This window comes from Artibeus jamaicensis, unplaced genomic scaffold (genome assembly GCF_021234435.1).
Source record: "Artibeus jamaicensis isolate MK-2021 breed Jamaican fruit bat unplaced genomic scaffold, CSHL_Jam_final contig_787, whole genome shotgun sequence".
NCBI lineage: Eukaryota > Metazoa > Chordata > Mammalia > Chiroptera > Phyllostomidae > Artibeus > Artibeus jamaicensis.
The window spans coordinates 664427-689703 of record NW_026521972.1 but is presented as its reverse complement, the minus strand read 5'-3'; the positions used below and the strand labels follow the sequence as shown (position 1 = coordinate 689703).

Sequence of the window (25277 nt, the reverse complement as noted above, 5' to 3'; positions counted from 1 at the left end):
TTTGTATATTTAAAATTAAGCATGAAAAAATACCTGAGCTTAAGCTTTAAACTGTTCTTTTAAAAAGACAGTATATATTTTTTGAAATACTTGTAACAAACTCTTAACTAAAGAATCACCTGTAATTTGTGTGTAAGTTTGGTTCATAGAAGATACATATATATATATTAGTATTCCAATGATTAATATTATTTTTTATAATTTAAACCTTTGAAATATATTAATATATTTCCCATAGAAAAAATACTTTAAAAATCTCACATAATTATATAAAGAAAGGACCCTTCATGTTTGATTCAAAGATTGTAGAAAACTGAGGTATGAAAATCTAGTGCCTAGTTTTAATAGTTGCTTGGGATTTAAAGTAAAGCCACCACCAGTCAGTTGGAACAGATGTTGTTTTAATGATTGTCAAATATTCAAGTAAATATATTTTAAGTCATAGTCATTCATTTTTAGTGTCTTATGCTTACAATCTCAAAAATAATGCTATAACTTTGTGTTAATACGTACGTACTTCTGTGGAGAAAGATGTTTGAAAACAACAATGTAAATAAAACTATTATTTATAAATGTGGATTTGTGAGACTTTCCATATTTTAAAAATTCAGTTTTTCTTGAAGTACTTATCTGAAAGATACTTTCAAAATATCCATTTTAGTCTGTAAACTCAGATCACCTGTTTTGTTATGATTGAGAAAAATGGAACATAGTATTTTTGACTTCGTTGGTTAATATGATGAGAAAGATGTGGAGTTAATCATACTTATGATACAATTTTGTGTAGTTTTTATAGTTTTCTACACGATTTAGGGCAAATTTTTATTTAGAAAAGATTTTCTACTTATGAAAGGAAATATTTAGTTTGTGTTCATTTGATCTGGAACGTATTTTACATTTTTGTCTTTTGTTTTAAAGGGAAAAACTTGCTAGAAAGGTTAACTAATACACTGGCTGTCAGAGACAGAGCCAAGAGAAAGCACAGCAGGAGGTGCAGCCCTCCTCCTCCTTCAGCATAGGCTGTGCTTTCTCCTGGTTCCTTGAGTAGGTGAATTGGTGTCCACTTCTACTACTTAACTTTAAGCTGCAAAAACTAAAAGGAGTCTTAGAACTCAGGAAGTGTGAAACGTGACTATGAACCTTAACTTTGGCTTTCTTGAGGTAATTTTTATGATTGACTTGGTGGTTTGATGCAGCGGTAAAACAACAAACTTTTAGCCTGGGAAAAGATGACCAATCTGCTTGCTTTCCCATGGCCCCCTTTCCCAACCCTCTGATAGGTGAAAATCCAACAGGTGGGCAAACTACTGTTGTGAGCAAGAGGGTAAAGGGTAACCGGGACAGTGTTGAAAAAGTCAGGGGGGTTAACCTTCTAAAATTTTTGCTGTTGGTTTATCTTAAAATATGACCTGTTGGAATGTGTAAGGACTGCATTAAGATATGGAGGACACAAAGGCAATTAGGGAGAATGGAAAGAACACTGAACTGTAGGTCAGGAGACCTGTGTTCCAAGTCCAAGTTTGACATTTTCTGTTTTAGGTAAGTGCTTTAAAAATTTTGCGAGTCTTTTCTCCCTGCAAAGATCAAGTAATTTATTATATATTCAAAGTACTGAATAATCAAAGAATATGAAGGGGGGAATAGAACAACTGTAACACCATAATCAATAAAAAAAATTTAAAAAAAGGAATATGTAACAATATATTTAGCATCTCACTTCAATCACAGAATACATTTAATTTTTACCCCAAGAACAACATTCATTGACTACCCAAATCGAATGTTATTATTGGGTTGTTTTTTCCTTTTAACTGTTTTATTGTTTATGTTGTTAGAGTTGTCCCAAGTTTTTTCCCTTTGCCCTCCTAGCCTACCCCCCATTCCCACAGTCAGTTCCCAGCTAACATTATTCTTATTAACTTTAAAAATATTATTTATTTATTTATTTTTACAGAGAGGGGAAGGGAAGGAGAAAGAGTGGGAGAGAAACATCAATGTGTGGTTGCCTCTCATGTGTCTCCTACTGGGTACCTGGCCTGCAACCCAGGCATGTGCCCTGACTGGGAATCGAACCTGCAACCCTTTGTTTCACAGGCCCGCACTCAATCCACTGAGCTACACCAGCCAGGGCTATTCTTATTAGCTTTTATTATTTAAAAAATCTCCCTAAGTCAAAATTGCATCCATAATTATCTCTTTACTATAAACATACTAATTCATGTTTCTATTCCATTTTGCCCCTTTATAGCTTAGCCAACTCTTATCTGTCCTTCAAGGAACAAGTACAATCTGTTCTCTTCTGAAAAGCCATTTCTGCTAAACACTTAGAATAGAAAAAAGTTATCTGCAAACCTGCTACAGGACATGAGATCCATGGACCAGAAACATCAGCGTTTGCAGGGAGCATCCCCACCCCAATACACTTTGGGAGAGCTCGCCCTTCAACAAGATCTCAGAGTGACATTGTGTCCATGTTCAAGTTCGAGGCAGTGGTCTACCACACTCATTTTAGAAAGTGGTCATAAGGAAATTAAACATCCTAAAGTCCAGAAAAATGTTTTATAATAATCCCCATAGTATAACTTCCTGAAAATAATTTTATTCACTCTCATATAAAAGTATATTCTCTTATGAACTGCATTTGCTGAAGAAGACAAAAATAGGTATATTGTAATTACTTGAACACTACACAAGGTTTGAAATTGCATGTGTAAATACTTATCCTTTATGTGTGACTGCAGTATCTTATTCTACTTTTTCACTCAATTTTTCATTCAGTTGTATTCATTTCATTACAAAGAAGCAAACAACAATGACAAATATCACATCATTTTCTGTGAAGATATCAAACCTTGAAAAAAGGGGACTAAATAAACCTTACCTCATTCAAATGGAAAGCTGAAATGTGATAAAGCACAACCCATGTTGAGCATTCAATGCAGAAATGACCTTGGCCAAACAGAGAACCTTTATCAAAAATGCTCTTGGACCCCTCCTATTTACAGTTCAGGTGCTTATTGACTGTAGTCTGGGGAATCTCAGGACCAAATGAGAAGAGCCGAACTGGTCCTTTGTCTCAGGGCAAAGATTAAACTATATAAAAAGGAGCTCGATCAAGCCAAACAGTTCCACATTTTGGAAAGTGAATAGTTAATGTCCTATTAGATTATAAAAATCAAAGGTTCAAAAGTGATTATTCTGATATTATATCCCAAATTATTATAAATGTTCATTAGGCTAGATCTTGGTAGATAAAACTAAACATTGATATCTTCACTCCCTTTTGGCTACAGTTAGATGATCAGTAATCACGAGATACAAATGATGTGTTTGGGGAAGCTTGCCTGATCCGTAGGAAGGCCAAGCAATGATTTATTCTGCAAGGTGCCTGCTGTGCTACCAATCAACCTGTCCACCTGAGAAGTATCTTTTCCAGCTAGTGATGTGATTCAGAGTTTTCTGTATGACATAAGAGGCCAGCCAGAAGAGAACTATTAATTAACCATACAGAATCATCAGTAAGATCCAGCATAACTAGGTCAGCTTATACATTTAAAAAACAGTGAGAACAAGGAGTTCAATATCAGGTCAACTTCCATCCTAATCTAGGTAAGAATAAAGCCTGCCCTGTGATTCAACATGGATGTTCACTAACAGAAAGGAGCTGCGATTTCATTGAAAATATTCTTGTTCTTTGAATAGTACAAGATTTCTATTCAAAGCTGGTCTCTCCAATTGATCTTGCCCTGATTTTGGCATTAGCTCTAGAAATAAGATGTATACTTCTTTTCTGTGTATGAGATTACAGGGTAAGTTGAGAGAGGAACATTATTGTACTGACAGTACAGATACCACCATCCCTTGTATTTTAGACCAACTGAGGGAAAAGCCCCAAGGCCCTATTTGATATTTCCAGTTCCTAAGCACCTTTTGGACAGTTACTGAAAAGTCAGAAAGGTAGTGTCCTGGCCCTATGGTCAATCTGTATGACACTAAGTACAAAAGTTCCATTGAAGCTATGTGAAAACTTCTGTAAACAGTATTTCATGTCATTCTTTATCGATGGTAAGCCCTAATTTAAAGTTAAAATTGTATGTAAAATTTTCTAAAAATATCTTTGCTAAACAGGTGATTTACTGCTCTTTAAACAGAACAGTGGTGCTCTTGACTTTTCTGTCACAGGCAATTAACATGCCATACTTTAATTTTATTAGTTGAATGCATGACCTGCAATGGGGAAAGTTACCGAGGTCCCATGGATCATACAGAATCAGGCAAGACTTGTCAGCGCTGGGATCATCAGACGCCGCATCGGCACAAATTTGTGCCAGAAAGGTAAGATAAACCCAAATCACGCTATCAGTAATTTGGGGGGCAACTTTTTTGCTCCATAACAAACTGAAACGTTCTTTTTATACGGGGTATTCTGGAAAGTCTCAGACAAAGGGACTTGCAATGAGGTGCATGAGAACTGGTACACCTTCAGTTGGTCTGGGCAGACCAGATTAAGATTTCCAGAAATCAGGATGGGCCTGAGGAACATCAGTAGAGTGTGGAAGAAAAGCAATAACAGAAGCTTCCTCTTTCCCTTCTATAGCAGAAAAAAGAGGCCCATCTAATAGTGACCACTTTGACAAGCCTGAGCTGTGGGAAGAGGTGTTACTGCTAAATATAAGCTGAACTCCTTCTAGAGCTGGGTCTTCAGTGAGTGAGGTACAGTGGGCTCATGTGCATGACAGGGGTCACGCCCACAGAGAGGGAATGGAAGGTAGGGCAAACAGTTTTTCTTCGGCTGCTTTACCCTGGTGTATTTTGCAATTGCCCACCTGGAGAAGTCAGGTAACCAAGTGTACTTTCTCCTCAGGAGTATGTTTGGAATTTAAATAGTTTTTAAAAATATCTATTTTGGCCCATTCATTTCACATGAAATATTTTAGTTGAAAAAAATTCTCATTTTTATTATAAAGAATAAAAATGTAGATAATTACAGAGGAGGCTCTAACACTGTCTTTGTTTAGGAATTGCTGAAAGGTGCTTTTTTTCTCTATGTTTTTGTTTATTGTTAGTCTAAATGAAACTAAAACTCTGCTTTGTTTTTAAGTACATCTCTAGTCTTTCAAGTGAGAGCAGAAGGGAGATGGTAGCAATTAAAATCGAGTCACCAATGAAGGTCCCAGTTAACTTAAAGGGAGGAGGGTGTCAGGAAAGGGGTGTGATGGAATCTGTCTCTTTCTCTGGTGGAGGTGAGGGCATGACCTAGAAAGGCCCTTGTTCCAGAATTGAGCTATCATTAGTAACAGCTATTGAAACCTACCTTTCAGTTTAAACTCTAAGCCTGACATAGAAGAGGAACTGTTTTTTTTATGAGCATCTCATTTATGTAATCTATCCTTAATGGGGCTTTATAAAAAGTGGATTCATTTGGGACCTCAACTGGTAGAGAGGAACCAAGTGGACTTAACTTACTAGCAAAGGCGATGGTGCTCTATACTTGGTTGAACATGTAAGTTAATAGCTTCGATAGTCAATGATTAGTAGTCCTTGTAAGGCAATGTATAGAGAACTTATGTTTTCCCCAGCTAGCACCATCCAAGCTAAATCAGAAGTTATTTTCTGATCTGAGGACTGGGTGGTGTTTCCAGGCAGATTTACGTGACACTTTTGTTGGTGTGGTTTGCAGATATCCCGACAAGGGCTTTGATGATAATTATTGCCGCAACCCCGATGGCAAGCCGAGGCCATGGTGCTATACTCTTGACCCTGACACCCCTTGGGAGTACTGTGCAATTAAAATGTGCGGTAAGTTAGAGTCAAATTTATTGCTTCCTTTTCGTCTCGCAGATTGGATCTAAGCAGGTGATTATTAGTGAGACAGGTTAACAACTATTTTACTTGATGCTTTAATGTGTGTAGGTTTTAATATTTTTAAAATGTGTTATATAATCCTACCCAAGCCATTATTTTGAAAGAGATAAATATGCAAGTGTACACACATACACAAAACATTTATACTCTTTGGAAGGTCTAAACATTCTCATGTTATCAAGAAAAAAAAGAAAAATTCACATAAAGAGAAAAAGATCAGGGATTATGTGCAATATCATAGGCTGTAAAAGTTAGGTCCTTAGATTCTTACCTTCCAATCCTGCGTCCTTTCCCTCCTTTTCCTCCTCAGATATAACATGTGCTGTCAGCTCACTGTGAACCTCTTCTGCTCAGTGACAGCAGCTGCAGTGACGAATAATCAGTCCACTGGAAGATTCTCCCAGACGTCTTTAATCTCTAGTAGCTGATCCTCACCTGTCCCTGTACACAACCCATATTCTATTTCAACCTCTTTTAGCAATCCCACAATTCTTTTGTACAATATATACTGTTCTTTACCACTCTCCTAAATTTCTGATAAAAAGAAGTTTCTTTTTTTACTTGTTTTGTGGTATCCTTTTAAGTCTCTCTGGTCGGTCCTTTCTCTGTAGTTAACTCACATATTTACTTTTTTGAAATAATATTACTGAATAATAATTAGGTATATACATGCTTTTATTTCTTTTATTTTTATTTTAAAAATGGAAGTGAAAAAGAAATAATACTGCTGAATAATTAGATGTTTACATGCTTTTACTTCTCTGAGTACAGGTCATATTTTTTCAACTGAATCCCAAAATGCTTTAAGAATTGCATACATTTAGTAAGTTATAATAATGTTACAAATTGGCTTGATTGTGTGTGTGTGTGTGTGTGTGTGTGTGTGTGTGTATCACCTACCAGCACTCAGAATGATAACCGCAATTATGAGGATATGCACAAGTATTTGTGTATTTCCCTGGAACAGGAGGATGGGGATGACTCAAAGTCCTAGGAAGGGATATGTCTGGCTTATGTGAAATAATTGCAGAATCCGGAAGACTCCTTGTGTTAACACAGTGTTCCAAGGAAAATTAATCATCTGTTTGGTCATTTAAAATAAAGATGACTCCTGTGACAATGTTTCTCACTGTAGATTAAATTAGTTCTACTTGTTGACTTTTAAAATCTTGTTACTCTTTCCATTACCCTAGACCATTTAGGTAACAACAGTTTTCCTTCCTTTATGTGTGTGCGTGTGTGTTTTAGGTACTTCTAAAAGTCTTCTCTGGAATAAGACCAGTGTACACACACACGCACACTCATCTGCACATTCACCTTTCCACTAACAAACAGGGCAAAAACATCCAAGTATTGTCTTCTGTTCATTTTCCAACCAATCTTTGGTTATATTTAAAAGACATTGGGAGAAGAAGGAAATTGGATAAGTATAACACTTCCTAACTATTAGATAGATTTAAAAAAATTTTTCTGTCCAAGGAAGAGTTAACCAATCATGTAAGTAGCATGCAGTTGTTCTCATGTATTTGCTGAACAGAGGGTGGTGTTTATAGAATGTTAATTCTAAGAAAGTGGTAGAACTCGTATATCAGACATACAGGGTTAACATTAAAATAATCTTTTTTAGTTTTATTTATTTATTTTAGAAAGATGGGGAAGGGAGGAAGAGAGAGAGAGTGAAACATCAATGTGTGATTGCCTCTAGCACACCCCCTACTGGGGACCTGGCCTGAAACCCAGGCATGTACCCCAACTGGGAATCAAACCGGCCATGCTTTGGTTCGCAGGTCTGTGCTCAATTCACTGAGCTACACCAGCCAGGGCTAAAGTAATCTTTTGAGCTTTGGAAATATTTTAGAAATAATTCATTACAGGGTAGCTTTTAGTTTATAAAATTACATAGAGAGCCCATACGTTTGATGTTCAGAGGGAAGGAAGGCAGGACCTGGGTGGAGATGGGCAAATGAGGGAAGGGGAAGTGGGGACATCTGTGTTAATAATAAAAATAAAGAGCCCTGGCTGGTGTAGCTCAGTGGATTGAGCACGGGCCTGTGAAACAAAGGGTCGCCGGTTTGATTCCCAGTCAGGGCACATGCCTGGGTTGCAAGCCAGGTCCCTAGTAGGGGACACATGAGAGGCAACCACACATTGATGTTTCTCTCCCACTCTTTCTCCTTCCCTTCCCCTCTCTAAAAATAAATAAATTAAATATTTTTTAAAATAAAGTAAAAAAATTAAAAAATTAAAAATGAATAAAAGTTGACATTTTGGAATTCTGGAACATATAATAGATAATGTTTCATGAATATCCTTTGAAATATTTTCACTTTGAAATATAATGATGCAAAATCAAGAAATTTGGTGATAGCTTCAATTATGTGGTGGTATTTTTCTACTGCTATATAACAAATTACAAAACAAATAGTGGCTTAAAAACAATACATGTTTATTTTCTCACAATTTCTGTTGGTCAGCAGTCCAGGTATGACTCAGGTGGGTTCCCTGCTTAAGATCTCACAAGGCCATGATCCAGATGCTGCCAGCACTACCATCTCATCCAAGACATAGGCTTCCATTCCCAGTTCAATGGGCATTGGCAGAGTTCGGTTTCTTGTGGTTGTAGTGCTGATGTCCTCAGTTCCTGGACAATACCTGTTATTTCCTACCATATGACCCTCTCCGCAGTAAGTCAGTTTACCTCTTCAAAGCCAACAGGATAGCTTTCTGGTACTTTTAGCCTCTGACTCCTACACCCTCTTTTAAAGACCTTGCTTAATTAGGAAAGGCCTACCTAGGGTAGCGTTCCTTCAATTAACTTAAAGCCAACTGATTAGGTAGTTTAATTACATCTGTAAATCCTCTTCACTCTTTTGAAGCTAATAGAAGCTAATAAACTCATCGCAGGAGCGGCTCTCCCATAATGTTCACACCCACATTCAAGGGGAGGGAGTCGTACAGAGTGTACACCAGTGGGTACGAAGCTTAGGAGCCCTGATTTCATTCTGTGTACCACACGCGTATTTACGTGCGCTGGTTGTAACAGAATATTATTACTTTTTAAATGTATTATTTTTAAATTTTATTTTATTTTTAATTTTTGTATTGTTGACATTACAGATATCTCCCATTTTCTAGCCCTTTTTCCCACCACACCAAACTCCCATCCCCATCCCCTCCCCCACACAGGTCTTCACCACACTGTTGCCTGCGCCCACGGACTTTGCATATCTATATGTATGTGTTCTGTGGCTAATCTCCTCCAAAGAGATTTGGAGTGAAACATCAAGGAGACATCCCTCCTTCCCCTCTGCAATCTATCAGTCTTTTCCATGTGTCCATGCCTCTGGTTTTATTTTGTTAGTCAGTTAAGTTCGTTCATTAGATTCCACATGTAAGTGAGACCATATGATATTTGTCTTTCTCTGACTGGCTTATTTCACTTACCATGGTATTCTCCAGGTCCATCCATGCTGTTGCAAAGGGTAACAGTTTTTTTCATTTTTATGGTTGTGTAGAATTCCATTGTGTAAAATCACAGCATTTTCATCAGTTCATCTACATGGGCACTTGGGCTGTTTCCAGACCTTGGATTGTAAATAATGCTGTTGTGAACATAGAGGTGCATATATTCTTTCTGCTTAGTCTTTTGGAAGTCTTAGGATATAGTCTCAGAAGTGATATCACTGTTTCAAAAGGCAGTTCCGTTTTTAATTTTCTGAGGAAACTTCATGCTGTTTTCCACAGTGGCTGCACCAGTCTGCATTCCACCAACAGTGCACTGAGGTCCCCTTTTTTCTGCATCCTTGTCAGAACTCATTTGTTGATTTATTGGTGATAGCTATTCTGGCAGGTATGAGGTGATATCTCATTGTGGCTTCAATTGGCATCTCTCTGATCATTAGCGATGTGGAGCTTTTTTTGATTCTTGGGTGAACTTTCTGGCTCTCTCCCTGCCCCAATTGCTTGAATATATTCTGAATTTTCAATATGTTTGGGAAAAAAGAAGTAGAGTTGATTATGTCACTTATCTTCTCTAAAGTTGAAGGTAAAATTTTAAACTCATTTCAATGTATATCTGTATTAGATTTGCCACCATTTATTTAACACATACAGAAAGGTGTTTTCTATCTATAAATAGTCACAAAACAAAATAGACACTAAACAAATATACCTTTGAAAATACTATGCCTGCTGCTTTTGATTTATGTACTAGTAATAATTATATAACTATCCAGAATATATATATATATATATACACACACACACACACACATACATACACACATGTGTTTTTGTGTGTGTGTGTTTAGTAAATGTGTGTATTTATCTCTTAGAATTTTGTGGTCCCAAGAAATTAAAATTTTTTCGATATATAAAAATACTTTGGAAAAGTATGATGGGGCAAGGAATAAAAGGCTCTCCAACACAAAGTAAAATACATTACATTAGAATAGCATTCTTTGGGTAAAGTGGAATGGAAAAAATGATTCAAGGAGAAAAAAACTTGATACTGTTCATTTTTAATCAGAAACAGTAGGTATCAAATCACTGTGGTATTTACAGTTTATTAAATCCATTAAAGATAACTTTTTTGTTTAAAAATGTCAATAATTATGCTGGAAATCAAATTTTTTCAACTATTTAAATGTATAAAAGTGCAGCAGTCAACTTAAACCATAGGGGGGAATATGAATAATTTTTCAAAATATTTTTAGTAACAGAAGAAAAACCAAAAACAAAAAACCAACACCATCCGAAGAGCACTGATCTGGCAGAATTATCCTGCACACTCCATGTAATTGGCGTGGAGAGGGCTGAGGAAGGAGGCTGGTGGCTCTGATAAGATCTGATTTTAATAGGCCAGTAAGACATGAAGTGAATGTGAGCTGAGGCAGTCAGCTGTGAGAATAACAGGGTGAAGAAGGATGTGAATAATACTAAAGAGGGAGAGTGTCCAGCATAATGACAAATTGGATGTAGTGGGAAATAAGATAGGGAAAGAGAAAAGTTTAAAATACTTCCTATATTATTGGGTAGATGATCCATATTTGAGGGAGTTATAAATTTGAGGAGAAAGATAATGCATTTAATACTCCTTATATTAAAATGCAGGTGATTGATGTGTGTACTCGTAGCACCTCTAAGTTCAGTCACGTCTGAAGGTCATGCAAAGTCATAAGTACTACTGAGAGTAAAAGCAATCCCAGGTAGCACAAAGAGAACACAAGACGGTTGTTTGTCCCCTTTCGATAGGATTTATTTAATAAATATTTACTGAGTAGATCTTATATACCACATGCTTTTTTAGATTGTGAGAATATAGCAGTGCACAAAAGTGACCAAGGCCTATGATAAAACTGAAGTTTTAGAGCTTTAGCACGAACTAGTGAAGTGAAAGCTGACATTACCTCACATTAGGATATTCACACCTTTTTGAGCCAAGGTTTTGAATATTGCTCTCAGTGACTTTATTAAAAAGCTGAATGAACCACAAATTTGTTCTTGTCGCATTGTTCCCAGCCTCTTAATATTACAATCAGTGTATCACTGAAAGTGAAGGATGGATGTTGCCTGTACCTGACCAATGTGTGCCAGGGAGTTCCAGGACAGGCCTTCTCAGTCTTCCTTCACACCACATTCCTCAAAAGGGGCTTTCTGCCCAGAGGCAGCAGCCCACGTAGATTCTGGCTATATGACTTTTAACAGACTTCCAAGTGTTTGGAATTGTAAGACCTTGCCAACACATAAGATCGGAGGTCCTATAAAGTGCCTAGATGAAGTGTTGATTTTCTTAGGGTTTTCCTTTATAATAACTTTATATTCTGAAACACAGTTTGTTCACTGATTTTCAGGAAGAAATAATACTATTTGTTGGGACTGATTGTGTTTTTCTGAACAGAACTTTAACAGTTTTCTGGCACTTAAAAAACCATTGTGGTTATTGTCCCTCATAAACTCTCACTGATGATTTAAATCAGTTGTTCACAAACTTATTGGGCTGACAATATCTTTAAAATATTCAACATTATTGAGAACTTTAAATTGCCAACATGGGTTATATGAATATTTATTGTGTTGGAAATTAAAGTGAACAATTTTAATTTTATTAATTTACTAAAAATAAGCTCATTGAATATTAAATATAACCTATTTTAAATAAAAAACTTTTCAGAAAAATAAGGAAAACATTGGCATTGTTACAAATTTTTTTCAAATTCAGATGTTTTTCAAGTTTCTTTAATGTAAACTTAATCAGAAGAAGATAATTGAGTGCCTCACATTTGCTTCTGCATTCAGTAGTTTGGTATATCATATACCAAGTGCATCTGGAAATTTCACTTGTAAGGACAAATGATGTCATAGCATTGTTATGAAGATAGTTTCAGTCTCCTGGATCCCGGAGAGAATTTTCAGGACCCCAGGTGTCTGTGAACATTTTTTTTTGCTACATGTCAGGCATGTAAGGTTGATATCCTAATTAGACTACACTAATTAGGATATACCTGTTAGCTCCTCCTCACCTCTCACCACCACCAACTCACCTAGTAGAGGTTTTTTTTCTATCACTTATCTTTATCTCTGATTTTATTTATTTATGCTGTAGGGTGGCTAATATGCTTTTTAAGCTCCCTTTTGTATGATTGTACCACCACTGACACAGTTTAAATGCCCAAATCTAGAATAGTCCTAGACATGCCATTTCCTTCATTCTTCACATTTAATTTATCAAGACCTCTCAATTTTATCTTCTATGTACTGCTCAAATCTGACCATTACATTTCATCACTGTCTGTTATCCATGAGAGCATTATTTTTCATGTTGAGTATTTTTCATCTTGAGTATTCGAATACTCATCTTGAGTATTTGAGTGGATACTCTTTGAGTATCCACTTCTGTGTGGATCTGTACCCTTATTCATTAGTTTACCCTTCCAGTTTCTTCTCTACACCACAAAGAGTATATTTTTTAAAATTTGAGTATATCATTCTCCATTCCTAGCATACAACATACACATTCACCAGTTAAAAACGGTGATTTCTTTTGATCTCAGGACAAAGATGAAATAAAACCATCTTTTATTCCTACACCTATATCTCTAACCTCATATACTACCACATTTTTCCATGCTTTATGCACCATCGGAATAGTTTCCTCCATATACCTTATTGTTTTACACATTGTCTTTGTAGGTGCTTTACCCTTGCTACCTCCTCTGTCTTATAAATTTTTCTCTTCCTTCTTGAATTCAGAGTTCAAATCAGTCATCATTTCTTCATTCAGTATCCCTGATTTGGTTCAATTCTTTGTTATGTATTTATAGCACCATAGGCCTTTCTTTCCATGTACTTCTTAGGCTCCTATCTTTACACATATTTTTGAAATTATTTGATTAATAGATCTGTCAAAATTTGCAAGCTTCAACAGGGCAAGATCCATGTCTCTTTTTCTATGCCATAGTGCTTAGCACATGGTCTTGCACATAACAGAGTTTCCACAAATGTGTTGAATGAATGGATGTGACTTTCCTACGTAGCCATAGTCTTCATTTTCTTTTTGTATCTTTCTGTGTTTTGTGGAATTTCTTCTGTGCCTTTTGATTTTTATATGAAAACAGTTTTTGCCAGACATTATCTGCCATGAAGATTTGCTTCACACCTTTTTCCCATCCACAAGTCAATTCACCCTCAGGTTTCATGCTTCCCTGGCCTAATTTTTGTTCCTTTGTTGCTGGTTATCTTGATGGTCTTTCCTTCACCAACCAATAAACAAGACTTTCAATGATTTACCTTTTTTTCCTTTCATGTTTATTTTCCTTTTATTTTTAAATGTCTAGATATATGTCTAGATACATATTAATTTTTAACAACTTTATTGAGGTGTAGTTGATATTAAAAACTTCACATAGTCAATGTTACAATTGGATGGATTTGAACATATTACATAACTATGAAACCATTCACAATTAAGGTAATAAACATATTCATTACCTCCAAAAATTTTATTCTGCCACCCTCCTGCCATTTGTTTATGTATTTATCATGGTAAGAACACTTAAATTTAGATCTAGCATCTTAATTTTAGCATACAATACAGTATTGTTAACTGTAGGTACTATATTGTCCAATAGATCTCTGGAACTTACTCATCTTTCATAACCGAAACTTTGATACCTGTTGAAAAACTCATTTCAGAATTCTGACCTAGGTGGATCCTTGATACATAGGATTTCTATTAAAAGGATGGTTATGGACTGGATGTGTCCCTCCCTCACAGAAAAAAATCATACATTGAAGCCTTCACCCCTATTGAGTATGTATTTGGAGATTGAGCTTTCAGTATATAATTGAGGTTAAATGAGATTAAATGAGTATTAGTGACCTTATAAATAGAAGAGAGATCACTCTCACCCTCTCACTCCACCATTTAAGGACACAGTGACAAGGTAGCCATGTACAGTCCAGGAAGCAAATTGCTGGCACCTTGATCTTGGACTTCCCAGCCTCCAGAATTGTAAGTACATATCTGTTGTTTAAGCTACATAGCCTGTGGTGTGTTGTTATAGCAGCCTGAAGAGACTGATCCAGGTATGCTGCCTCCGGTAACTAATAAAGGGAACCCTTCCTCACAGTAACCAATGAACATTGGTGTCATTTTAAGAGAATGTCTATCTTTTAAAATCCATTGTGTTTGTATATTGAGAAAAAAATTCCTAAAATTACATACAAACATACTGAAATTACTCTCTTGCTTAAAGGAAGTTGGTTATTTCTCTGAATTTTACTAATCCTTCCAAGGCTAGAGAGATGCATAGAAACCAAATCTTCTTACTGTAGCCTGAGTCAGGAAAAACAATGCTATCAATACCCTTTCTCAAGGGAAAGATCTTAAACTTGGAAGTTTTTTCCAAGGCATCTACTAAAGAGTAAAACTATAGAATTGAAGACCTTCCATGAAAGTCTTGTCTCTTGAGCATTTTATACCAGAAAAGGCTTTTGGATAAAGTCCAGGGGAAAGTTTCAGACAGGGATTGTAGGTTCACATGGAAAGCAAACGTGCAAGCAATTTGAGGTTTGCACTTTGGAGATCTTTATACTACTTTCCCACGTCAATTTTAAAACAAGAAGCTCTTTAAATTTACGTTGAGCCTGATCCTGTCTTTTGTGGCCCCAAAGAGTACAAGTCTGCTGACAGGAGAACAGCTTTGCACACTGATCTCAGTCTCCAGGGACCGTCACAAAGTAAACCCGACTTTTCAGTTGCTCTTCAATAGCTAGGAATGAGAAGTGGGTTGGATGGAAGGAATAAGCAGGTATTTGTCAAAGGGCCTGTGATGCAGCTTGTTTTTCTCTATAGGCAAACTAACAGTAATAAAATGCAACTATGGGGATTTATATCTGCCGTGTAAATGTTACAGAGCCATAGGCGTGGCTCTTTGTAATGAGCATGTGCATTCGAATTCTCCAGTTGCTGTTCATTGACCTCCATTGTTGTCTCTTTTCATAGGTTGGGCTAGCCTTTCACCGGGAAAAGGGATCAGATTTAGTAGTCATCTTGTTCTACCAGTCTCTTTTTTTCAGGGGGTCAGATAGTTGTTCCAAGAATTAAATCACAGTTAATGTTCATTCTCTCAAAGAGTCTTCTTAAACCCTGAAGTTCCCCACTAGATCATAGCACACCCACACCAGCAAAGGGGAAGTAATGTTTCCAGAGGCACCCATTGCATTTGATTGTATTCTAACAGGACAATATAAATTTCAGTAGCAAATGTTTTCCTTAAAGCATTTTCAAACAGAAAACTATGTCAATCATCAAAGAAAAACATTCTTTCTCTCATGGGCCACTGAGGATCATATAAATATCTTTGCATCTGCTCCAGAGGGTGATGACTACTGACACCCTTGGCAAATGTTTTATTTGTCAGGAACTCTCAGAACAGTTCCCAGTATTTTCAGTGTGAGCTTTGTAGACATAACCTGCAAAAATATTTGCGCATGCAGGCATGTAGTATTCTAAAAACATGTTGCTTCAGTTAGACTGTATCTGCTTCAGCTGATATGTGGGGATATTTCTGTGCTCATTTAGCACTTTAGTTGACTACCAGAGACTCTTCAAATCTGTCCCTTAATTTAGGTACCGTGTTAAAGCATAAAATCTGAAGGAATAGCTTTCCCAACAGTTAGTGGCCCTTTCCAAATTAATTGGCATAAAACATTTGTTTTGTTTTTGTACCAAGTTTTAATATTTATATAGTAGGACAGCTGCAGAGGTCTATTTTATTACAGTTCAGGAATAATTTATTTTGTTTGAATAGTATGTATGTATGTATGTAGACAGCTAAGATCAAACATCTATATGACAGTTAAATGGTCTATGGACAAATCATTCATCATGGTCCTCATCAAATCATATTTATTGAGCAGCTGCATGAGTCATATAATACCTCTTACGTATTGAGGAAAACTATTTAGTTATCTTGTACTTACATATATAGATCTTGCCTTTGTTATTTATTCTCATACATTGCTTGCTACCAGAATTAGGCAGTCTTGTTTATGGGGTTACTTCTAGGAGCTGAATCTCAAATGGGATAGAGGGTCTGGCACAAAAAAACACCCCTTTAATACAGACTCTTCTATTACAAAATCATAAGCGTGTAATTCTTTAACATAACAATATCACACTCAAGCACACCATACGAGATTTTAGGTGAAATGTTCAAGTTAAAACTATTATTACACCCATATTGTTACCCTACCAACTACACTCAAGAAAGTGATACTTCTGCTTTACCCTGTAACTTTAGAAGGTACTTTTCAAAGTAAAATACTATCTAGAAACTGCCAATTTGTAGTTAAAATCAGAAGTAATATTTCCACTGAATTAGAACACAAGAATAAGTAAAACTATCAAGTTGTTTGAGGTTATATATTTGAAAGTATTGATGCTTATTAAAAGACAGAAATAATAATATTATTTAGATTTTTTAATATTTTAATTGAGGCTCGTTTTAGGTCAAACTGCTATAACAGAGTAGACTAGGGGGTTATAAACAAGGCATTTCTCATAGTTCCAGAGTCTGGGAAGTCCAAAGTCAAGATGCCACTGGCAGATTTGGTAACTGATTCACAGATGACCATCTTCTTGCTGTGTCCTCATAGGGTGGAAGAAGCTGGGGAACTCTGCAGTGTCTCTTATAGGGGCACTAATCCCATTCATGAAGGTTCTGTACATGTAACCTAATCGACTATCAAGCCCCACCTCCTAATTCCATCACATTAGAGATTAAGATTTCAACATATAAATTTGGGGGAGACACAGATATATAGCAAGACCTACAGAAAAGTTATATTTATTCTGTACCATATTCTATTAATGCACATAATTCTTTGTATTCTGTAATTTGTAATTTCAAAAGGTTTTAGTTTTTATCTCCAAAATAGAATTTGTTAAATAATCCAAGTTATTTAAACCAAATCCAAAATTGGGGGTTTTATTTAACCATTTTAACTTACTCTGTCTTTTAGTAAGTATTCAGTGAGTCCTTGAGATAAGATTTTATCAAAAGTTTTAAAATATACTGATAAAATTTTAGGAAAAAAGTTTTCAATGTAATTGTTCAAATAATGATTCTATGATTGCTACTTTTAAAAGTGAAATATTCCTTAATAAATCTTATCGGGGACCTCTGCAGTTGAGATGCAAAGTTAAAATCAATAATATATAGGTCTCTGAAATCAACATTGAAATTTTAGTGGATTAATCAGCAGTGAAATATTTTCCTCATTATTCTTATATAAGTAGCATTATTTTTGACTTTGGGTTTTGTGACACATATTTTTCATAAATTTATATTCTAAAATTTGAAAACTTTGCCCTGAATTTAGGAAAAGATTTATCTTCCACTAGCTTTTACATTTTAACATTCCTCTTAATATTCTCTGATGATTGTGTGATTATTAACTCTTTAAATTTTCCTGGTATTAATTTCCTAATATTTGTTTGATAATTTGTTTGTTAATTATCTCCATTTCATAAAGGTGAGTGTAAGTAAAATTGTGTGTTTAAAGCTCTATGTATTGTTTCAAATTTTAATGATTATAGGTCATTTCTATGATATAATAATATCACATTATAAAAGATGCTAATGAAAAATTACTTTGAGAATGCAATTTCTCCCTAGAAGTGACACCTCATAGTTAATCTTGTGTTAACATCGTAGGCATAACATTTTGCTCTCTCACCCTCAGGTAGGTAGGGATAGTTTTAAAATAAGAGGCTAACCTTCACACAGTAGAGGAAACAGCCCTCTGAACCTGCTTCCACCTTTAGAAATTGTATCAAGTAACAGCCAAATCCCTTATCATCTCTGAATATCACATTCCTTTTTTTCACCATTTAGGTTGCTATCTAGGAAATCATAACATTGTCCAAGGAGTGGAAGAGCCTGTTAACCTCTGATGGGCTGAGCCTCATTCTAGGTCTGCGTGTGATGTGTGGGGCCCACATCTAGTTAAAGGTGGCCCTGATTGGCGACAAGACTGTGCTTTTCAGTTGCATGTTCACAGTGCCAGAGAAATAATTGCACCTGCGAACTAGGTCCCCCAAACTAGCTTTTAAAACTTGCTCCCCAAACTTCTTTATAAGCTGTTTTCTAAAAAATTCTGCACTGTGTTTTTCTTCTAAAACTAAACATGCTCCAACCAGGCTCCTAGTGACAGGTGGGTTTCCATTAAGCCCAAGGTTTTTCTTTGTGTTGTATATATGTGTGAGGGTAGGTTGGGTTTTTTTAAAACTAAACAAAAGCTAGTGATGACTTCCTTTAAACTGTCCATGTGAAAATAAAGAGCTATAGTTTCAGCCTTGAAAAAAATGGGTCAGTAATACAAATAAAACAACATACACACAAATAAGTAGAAAAGTAAGAGAGTACAGTACCCAAGAGAGGCAGGCAATGGGTCTGTGAAAAGGTTAAAGCAAGTGTGTTCACCTTTAGTGGTGGCGCTAACTCTGACCTTTCTTCCATTGTCAGGATTCTGAGTCCTGACCAAGGTCACAAGTTTGCTGCCCAAGGATCTTGGGACCAAGAAGTGAAGGAACCAGTACTTTTCACCTTAAAATATTAAGCTAATGAATTGATGGATTCCTGGGATTTTTTCTTTTTGTCTTTTACCTCATAGTTCTAGATATGAAATACATCAGCACAAGCTTGAGGTTTTATCTGTTTTAGAGTTACCACCTTTTAAAGACATCCACTCACAATCTCCTTGAATAACTTAACAGGAGTCTCAAATCACCAGAAATGTAGTAGCTTTGTGGCATTTGTTTTAATGACATATATACAGTTTCTCAGGACCTATGAGATACATCTTATCTTCCATTTCTTGAAAGAAATTTAATAGGTAATATTAAATTGATATAGGACTTGGTTAATTAGAACCAACTTCTTCTATATAAGTCATTTTTCCAAGTCTAATTTTTGTTATTCTGGATCAATATGTATTTTATATCTATCTATCTAATCTATCTATCTTATCAATTCTCAAAGACCACTTCCTGGGTCAGTCTTATCTCCATCTGAATCATTAGAATTTCCTTTTAATTTAGGATAATTCTGAGCCACATTATTATTTTTTTAAAGCAGGTACATACAAAAAAAGGGCAATTTGTAGAACTGTGCGTATACAACATATTCCAGTGGTTGGAATTGTCATTAAAGAACTCTCTTCTTTTTTTCACAAAGCTTCTAGAATAACTCCAAACTTAGGCTCTATGTAATTTCCGTGGAATTTAATAAAGTGAAGCATTTGGCAATATAAGGTAGTAATTATTTGTGAGAAAGATATAAATTTAAAAAATTAAAGAGCCATTTAAAAGGATTTACATTATTAAATAAGGACACTTTTATAGACATCTCCAGCCTCTGAAGTCATGTCTAATTTTGACCTCTCCTTTGGAAAAATGATACATCTAGTTCCAGATTGGATGAATCAAAGACATTTATTCAAAGTTTAAACTGTCTTGTAGGGTATCAACTTGAGTTTTATCCACCAGTATCTTGACTAGACATTGAAATTGTAAAGGTAACTGAAGAGTTTACACTGACTTTACTCTTATGAACCATAAACGTTTTTATGTATGTTTTGAGAAGTCATATGAATTTTTGTTGTTCCAGAACATTTTGAGTTTTATTCTGTTTAAGTGAGAAACATTAAAGACAAAAAGAATGTCCAACTCGTGGTAAAATTTTAATTTTTTTTTTTACTTTGGAACGGAAATTTTCATGATCTTTACAAAGTATGGTAAGAATTGCAGTTGGACTAAGAAAAGAGCAAGAAGTAATATTGCCTAGGAACAAGAAATTTGCTTTTATAATGCCAACAAGTTGATTAAAAAGGAAAAAAGGCATATTGGCTTAGAATATATTTATAATATTAGAGAAAAAACCATGGTTAATACCATTATAAACTTTATATGTATTTAAGCAAGTTAATTTTAGTAGTAATTTTATAGTTATTTTAGAAATATGATATATTTAGCCTATATAAGTTATAGTGAGTTAAGTTTTATGGCCTATATAAGTTACATATGAAAGGAAATTCCTTTAAAGAACATTTCAAGAACAACCTAATTTGGTGTTTGAAAGGAAAATTAGAAGGGAGATAGCAATAATGATCAATTAAATTTTGTATAACTCTGTTCTCTAGACCAACATTAATTTTCCTTTTCTTAATTTTTCAATGGCCAAACAGAGCATAGTGTTTTTTAATTTTCCTGCGTGGTTACTATATTACTCATGGAAGTTTTTCAGTTTCCAAAGTAAAACCCAAAGGACAAATGTTTTAGGTTGAGTGTGGTAGTAATAATGAAAAATATAATTTTTTATACTACTTGATTACTATAAAAACTTATGTGACAAAAACCCTGATAATACAAATGCAAATGAACACCCAGGAGAAAATGACAGGTTGAAAGATTTTATGTAGTTCATATTTCTTTTTACCAATAGATCATAGTACTATGAATGACACGGACGTCCATATGGAAACAACTGAATGCATTCAAGGTCAAGGAGAAGGTTACCGGGGCACCGTCAATACCATTTGGAATGGAATTCCATGTCAGCGATGGGATTCCCAGTATCCTCACCAACATGATATAACTCCTGAGAATTTCAAGTGCAAGTGAGTAAATTAGGCAAATATTGTAAATTTCCAGTAAGCCCTGGGGAAATGAGGCAGGGTGGTTATTTTTTACTAATTTCTGATCCTTAAACTTTAGTGTGCCTAGGAATTATCAGGAGTTAAAAGGCATATTAATCCACTCAGAGATTTTGATATTTGGACTTCAAATACACATTTTAATAAGCCTCTAGGTGACTCTAGGTGATTCCAAATCAGATGATTGATATACCTTGCTTTGGGAAGCACATACACAGGTTTCTTATACCAGCTTTGCTCTTGCAGGTCTATTTAATAAACCTTTTTAAATTTTTTAAAAGGATTGTATTTATTTATCTTTAGAGGGTTAGGGAAAGAGAGAGGGGGAGAAATATATGGTTGCCTCTTGTGCGTCCCTTCCTGGGAACTGGTGGCCTGCAACCCAGGCATGTGCCCTGACTGGGAATCCAACCGCACTCCTCTGGTTGCACAGGCCTGGGTTCAATCCACTGAGCTACGCCAGCCAGGGCTTCCTTTTTAAATTTTTATATCAAATTTAGGAGGGATTACATATTTTTTCTCCTGCAAGGAGAGGAAAACCTTGATTTCAGCTGACATGGTAAACTTATGCATTTTCAGCCTTGAAACAAAATTATTTTTAATATTTAAATGAATATTTTTCTTTTGTTACTACATTTGCTTTAAAAAAATGAGGTGGTAAAGCAATTGTCTCAGTGAATCCAGCCAAAGAAACTTCCTTTGAATATCGGTTATGTAGTCACATGTGCCTTCTCCGTGGCTGCTTTTTTTCACCAGTTGACTTTTGTTGGACAGACCCAGCCACAGTGCCATGTGTTTTTAAATTGTCCACCTTGTTATGGGAAACATAAACTGATTGCTTTTAAAATTTATAACACACGTGTCATTCATAGTGGTTTTGCTGAAATAGCACCTATAAATAACATATATTGGCTTTATGTAATTGGATTTTAATAACAGAGCTTAACATTTCAAGATGGAGAATTATGAGCACTAGTTGGCCCATCCACTAGAGAGGGGAGATATTTTATGGGTTTTTTAAAGTTAATTTAATGTATTTACTTAGATAGTAAATATTCATCTGTTATGAGATTTTCATTATTTTATAAAAACAAATTTATAGTTGTCATTCTGGGTTTATCTCCCACCATTTTCTTCACAGCAGTACAGTATTTCTGAACTGTGTATTTCACATCTTGGGAATAAACACCAATAGGGAAAGCAAAGAATATGAAGGTTGGTTAAGAGAGACAAAGGAGAGTGGAAGTGCCATTCACACATTGTTAACTTCTAATGACTGGAAATGCTGAAGGATGAGGTCTTGTATGTGTAAATACCCAATGAGCTTCAACTGTAAGAAAAGGAAAATAATTATAAAAATTTAATTCATACATTTCACAAAAATTATCCAAAGTTTAGTTATTTGTTACCAGAATTTAAGCCGTCCTTCCTTAATTTAGTTGTTTGGTCAAGATAACCAAACTTACAAACCAAAAAGAAGAAAGTCAGTTGTGTTATAACATGGATAAAATCTGACTCAGTGTTTTCCCCAGGATATTGATGCATTTAATATTTGTGATCTAGAAGAGAACAGTGTGCTAATCAGTTGTCTCTGTATTAGACACTTTGCGTCAATACTGACTCCTTACAAATGACAGTTTTTTAAACTGTAACTCAACTACAGTGCCTGCGATGAATCTACATAAATTATACAATGATTTATTTGTTTTAGCAATTATAAACAGTTCTTTCATATAGTGAAGGGAAGGATTTTAGGGATAATATTTGGGCATACCTGGACTCTCAGTTTTGCTTAATCTAGATTAATGAGGTGCTTCTAGATGGATTTTGAAAGTGGACCTAACCCAAGATTTTGTTAGTCTTAGATCTCTGTTTAATTATCTTGCCTTAAAATAAGAATATAAAATAATTTAACTAAGCTACTCTTTATCTAAACTTACAAATTTGTGTAAACTTTATGTAAATGTACATGCACATATTTTGTACTGATATAAATTTTTGAAACATAAGCATAAAGCAGTTTGAAAGGAATAAAAGATTTTCTTTATCTTTCCAGTTAATTTCATCATTTTATAAGAAGGCTAAGAGTTTGAATATGGGTTATAACTTTGAACTTGCTATGTTGTGGCCTTAATTATTGGCAGTCACTGTTCTTACAACCTTAAACAACAAAATTTGTGTCAGGACCTATTTTTAACTAGATAAACTGTCATTTTTTGATTTTATAACAAAACCCAAGCTTCTTTCTTTAAAAAAAATTCTCAGTTTCTAATGGTCAATTTGGGTGTTAACAAAATTATAGTATTTCTAATTGGATCTAAGTATATATAAATAATATGATCTCTAATAGATTGAATATTAATTTTTATGAAATTATTAGCCACAGATCTAAGAAAAAGTATAAGCTTGCTTCCAATTAGAGAGCATTTTCTAGCAAAGAAAATAATAAATTCAGTATTTTATTTAAAATTAACCTTATATTAAGGTTCACATTAAAATCCTTTTATATACTGGAAATATTTGTATAGACTTTTTCCTTATTGAGAACTCTTAATACTTAATAAACCACTGGTAAAATAAAGGATGTACACACACTATATAGGCAGCTCTATAGTTAGGTTTCTATTATGCCTTCATTTTATGAAAAATATAAAGATTTTGGTAACTTCTCTAAATCAAGAAATAACTACTTTGAGGTTAAATAAATACATAGATATGGCAAATTAAATAAATCAAGGAAATAGAATCCAAGAAGAAATACCTACATGATTTTTGTGGGAAATGTTTAAATAGATGAAACTTTGATTTTAAATGAGAGTAGTTAATGAGACTATTAATAACAGCCTTTCTTCTGCAGAATGATACATGTTGTTTGTACATTATATATGAGCTATAAAATGCAATAAATGACAGGTCAATTTTTAAAACTTGAAACTGTTGAGAGTCCAGTTCTTGAGAATAAGTGTGAGCAATGAAGTGGTACTAGTTTTCTCTCTCATGAAGGAATAGTGTGAAAGAAAAAAACAACAACATTATTTTAGTAATGGAGGTAGTGTTAGTTGTATATACTGAATTCTAAATCCTTAAAATTATCCTAAAACTAAAACTTAGAACTGTAGCTATACACAGGCACACCTTCTGGGGTTCTAGAGATGTAATAGAGCTGATCCCATCTGGGTAAGAATTGGGCAATTTACATTAATGTGCTTTTTTTCTCAATAGGGACCTAAGACAAAATTATTGCCGAAATCCAGATGGGGCTGAGTCACCCTGGTGTTTTACCACTGATCCAAACATCCGAGTTGGCTACTGCTCCCAAATTCCAAAATGTGATGTGTCAAGTAGACAAGGTAACAGTTGACATTTTGCAATGTGGGCATGGTTAAATTTGGGGGGAATGTCCAAAGGGAGTTCACATTTTACGGCAGAAGACCGACTTCTCCTTGTAGTGCAGTTGCTGAAGAGCAAATAAAGTCGACAAATCTGAACTTGGGTTTCTTTTTTATATTTATTTGCTCAGCACTTATTTATTTATCTGCATGCTTACCAGTGCCAGATGCAGTTCTAGGCACTGGAGATAAACCAGGAAACAAAACAACGTTCTCTGATGTCATGGAACAGATTTCTAGTAAACAGAAAAGACGAAGAAAGAAGAGGCGGGGATAGTAAATTAATAAATGCTAGAGAGGAAAGTGCCCCAGTTAGAAGAGAGGCATTTTGCTACTTTGTGTTTTGTTCGGAAAGATAGTACATATTAAGGAACATTTAAAAAGGGTCCCTGAAAGAAGTGAGGGAGCAGCATGTGCCGTGTGCATTTATTTATAAAGAGCATTTTAGGTAGAGAAAGTCTGCAAGTTGAAAATGGCACAAGGTGGAAGAGAGCTTGACAACTTTAAAGGAGAGAAACAGCACATCGTTTTGGCTGTTACAGAATGAGCAAGATAGTAGCAGGAGATGAGGCTTCAGAGCAATCAGGCTAAAACTGCATAGGCCTTGTAGGAATTGGAAGGATTTACATTTATATTCTGGGAAAAAAAAGAAACTCTGTTGTAGGGTTCTAAGAAGAGAAATTAAATGACCTGTCTGACTTAAATTTTAACTGGATGATTCTGGCTGCTTTATGGAAAACAGCCAGAACTTCTGACAAGAGCCAAAACAAGGGAATCAATTGAGGGAGTTTTCTAGTAACTTAG

At 35.1% G+C, this 25277-nt stretch overlaps 1 protein-coding gene across 2 annotated transcripts in view; it reads left to right on the top strand.

The window, feature by feature from the left end:
- HGF (hepatocyte growth factor) overlaps positions 1-25277 on the top strand; it is a 75909-nt gene that overhangs the window by 21945 nt on the left and 28687 nt on the right. For both annotated transcript variants that reach the window (XM_037139539.2, XM_037139538.2), the window contains exons 6-9: positions 4215-4335; positions 5681-5799; positions 20874-21048; positions 24307-24434. In XM_037139539.2, coding sequence (XP_036995434.1) covers positions 4215-4335; positions 5681-5799; positions 20874-21048; positions 24307-24434 — 543 coding nt within the window. The remainder of the gene's footprint in view (positions 1-4214; positions 4336-5680; positions 5800-20873; positions 21049-24306; positions 24435-25277) is intronic.